The sequence below is a fragment of the Myotis davidii genome, unplaced genomic scaffold, assembly GCF_000327345.1.
Source record: "Myotis davidii unplaced genomic scaffold, ASM32734v1 scaffold993, whole genome shotgun sequence".
Taxonomy (NCBI): Eukaryota; Metazoa; Chordata; class Mammalia; order Chiroptera; family Vespertilionidae; genus Myotis; species Myotis davidii.
The window spans coordinates 1,418,662-1,421,943 of NW_006285483.1; the positions used below are offsets into that span (position 1 = coordinate 1,418,662).

General features: G+C 45.0%; 1 protein-coding gene across 1 annotated transcript in view; it reads right to left on the minus strand.

The window, feature by feature from the left end:
• Window positions 1-404: 404 nt before the first annotated feature.
• The window catches only part of SYNRG (synergin, gamma), a 58,942-nt gene continuing 56,064 nt past the window's right edge, over window positions 405-3,282 (minus strand). Inside the window, 3 exon segments of the mRNA XM_006756220.2 lie at window positions 405-536; window positions 1,514-1,549; window positions 1,900-2,010. Of these exon segments, the coding sequence (XP_006756283.1) occupies window positions 405-536; window positions 1,514-1,549; window positions 1,900-2,010 (279 nt within the window).

Sequence of the window (3,282 nt, forward strand, 5' to 3'; positions counted from 1 at the left end):
TCAACACATTCTTGCCAATTCCAGTCCTACAACAATTTATTTTTCTCCAAGTGACAATTCTTCACAGTTTCAATACTGCAGCAGCAAATTATTGTGGTCCATATCTGAAAACATCTTAAAAGAACTAGTGATAAGTTAGCAACTTCTGGTGCCACATGCAGTTTGGGTAGGGCAATTTCACCACAAATCCCAAAGACGCAGTGGGAACCAGGGGACAGAGGTCCTCTGTGGGAATGACTAGGAACTTCTGAAGCTTTTCCCCGCCCACCTCTTGGGGAATTCTTCATATAAATTCATAGAGGTGAACTTTGCATTACTTGCATTCTGTCCATTGGTCCCTGTCACCCATGGGTGTGATGAAAAACAACAAAAACAACCCAGTTGGTACTTCATAGAGGAGCTTTTCAGAGCAAATCAGGCAGGATGAGGCCAGGAGGTTTTGGTTCAACACAATTGATCCAGAAGTTGGCACAGCTGGCATGATATTGGTGTCCACCATATGCCAGCTTGAAATTATCTGTGTCTGAGTTGAATGCCTGCCGGAAATAAACAGACATGTGGGTTAAGTCAGGCTTCTGCTCCTAAGAGCTGAGCAGCAACCGGCATGCACACTTCAAGTCAGAGAGGCCAAGGCCACGCTGGCACGTGTACAAAAGCTGAGCAGGCAGCTACAGAAATTCAGGTGAGAAAGTTTTTGCCACTAATTAAAGGTATAAAAGTATCTTTACCATTAAACCCAGTTTCAGCAAAAGAAGACCAAATCTGTCATAGAAAAGCAGAGTCTAGGGGATTGGGAGGAGGGTGTCATGATATGGGGAACCAACATAGCCAAGGGCTGTGGCTAATTTTTATCCCTCATTGTGCTGAAGGAATAAAGGCTGGCATCTAATCCCTTAACTTTCTGTGGCTAATTACCATCCTATCATGAAAGAAAACAAAAGATTATAAACTCTTAGGGTCTAATGCCATTGGAAGCTGTTAACGGAATCAACATAACTAAAAAGTCCAAATAGGACTGGGTTCATAAAAAATGAAGATATTAAACACATAATTATTATTTCTGGATAAGTAAGGCTTACAGGTGAGTTACATCTAGCCAATCCTAACCACACCATGTCCCGGGGTGCTTTTAAAAGCATTACAAATAAATAAAACTCTAAAACCCAAACAATTTGTGTTTTTTTGTCCGAAAATGGTCAAATCCTGAAGTTTTTTGATCTCATTATGTGTTACTATAGCTTCCAGTCTTTCAGAAGCTGCTCATTCTGTTACCCTACTCATCACAGAGAAAAATAACCACAACACCAGAAGCCAATCATGAGATACACGCATGCAAACAAGATGGAAGTGGATCCACACAGTTAGTTGATTAAATCAAACATTATGGGAACAAAGGTGACTCAGTAAAGATTCATGATTGGAATGGGTCAGGATGGCAGTGGAATCATTTGATTTGCCTTCCACACTGAAAATTAAGATGTAGATGCTAAGATAATGTGTAACTGATTCATACTTTTTTAGGATGTTCCTCTGCAGGCTTCTCTTCTTTCTGAAATAACGTTGAAACCATAAGGTCAACAAAATTCCCAGAACAGAGCCTCTTGTTGCAAACAAATCCTTGCGGGTAACCTGTTCTCTTTACTACCCCACTGTGCACAGGGTGCTGGAGGCACAATGCAAAAGCACACTTCCTAGAAAGGGAAGAACGGACACGCTCCATCGACAGTTTCCCCACTGCTTTTCTGAAACACGTCTATTTCTCTGGTCAGATTTCAGGGCTTTCATAAAATCCCAGCCGCATGGGCACGGCCCTTGTAGTGAAGTGGTCTAAATGGGGTTGTCCCCCAGGTCATGTTACGAAAGCACTTTGCCATCTGCAGGGGAAGGCGTGTGACTTACCCGGCTCCTAGAGTCCACATTTAACAGGCACACCCCACAAGCAAGTTCCTGAGCATTTTTAATACCAGGCCGCAGCATACAAGAGGAGAAATCCAGGGAATTTTCATCAGGCTGTGAAAACAAGACAAATGGGTGAGAACCTGGCAATTCCAAATGCTGTTAGCTTCCCTCCAATGATTACCCATCCCCAATAGGTCCAACAGCAAATTAAGTAAGCTCTCTCATACCACCAATACAATCATTCCATCTTCCAAACACTGACTGAGTACCTGCATGTTCCAGCAGGGATGCTAGCATGAGGGAAAAAAATGGTCCCTGTCCTCTGAACTCAGTGTAGGGTGGGGGCCAGGTGGGTCTTGGGCAACATAGGTGATGAAAGCCCTACTAGGGGTAAGTACGGAGTGACAGGGCACATGGGCAGGGGACTGACTCCAGTCCCAGGGGAAAGCCTGATGGCAGAGATATCTTCCCAGAACTTAGAAACAACTTGGCTGAGTCCTCATGGACATACTACGCTAGGTGAAGGGGATGGAATGGATGAGTAGGGAGGGAAGGATGCTTATTCTATGTAGAACAAGCAGGCCAGGCAAAGGATCCCAGCAAAAGACTGGGTATGGGGGGAAGTCTAGGGGCTGGGAGCCAAGCTTATGAAAGAGGTAAGAGATGGAACTGGAATATGAGGCCTAACGGAAAATATGGGGCTGAGGCTTTATCCTGGGAAGCCGTTAGGGTTCTAATTGGATCATGACAATTCTGGTTGCAGTGTAGGCAATGAATTAGGGGAGGCAATCTTCAAAGTATGGGCCTCACAAGGCTGTTGTAGCACTGCAGGACCCAGACATGCAAGGTCTGAACTAAGGTAGCAACAGTGGGGGGTGGAGAGCAATGGGCACATGAAAAATCTAGTAAGGCAGTAGAGTCAACAGGACTGGGTGACCTTTAGTGTGCAAGGAGGGGGGAGGATAGGCAACTGAGAGATTCACCATAGTAAGGTACATGAGAGCAGACCAGGGTTGGGCACGGAGGATGGCAGGAGAACTCAGTGTGAGCTGCCTATGGGACAGCCAAGTTCTGACGTTATATAAGCAGGCAGATGGATATACAGTCCTAGTGTTCGAGGGGGAGAGACCTGGAAGTTACCAGCTAGTAAGTAGAACCCTGCCCTGGCTGGTTTGGCTCAGTGGATAGAGCATCAGCCTGCTGACTGAAGGGTCCAGGATTTAATTCCAGTCAAGGGCACATGCCCAGGTTGTGGGCTCCATCCCCAGTAGGGGGTGTACAGAAGGCAGCCAATCAATGATTTTCTCTCATCATTGATGTTTCTATCTCTCTCTTCTCCCTTCCTCTCTGAAATCAATAAAAATATTTTTTTAAAAAGAAAAT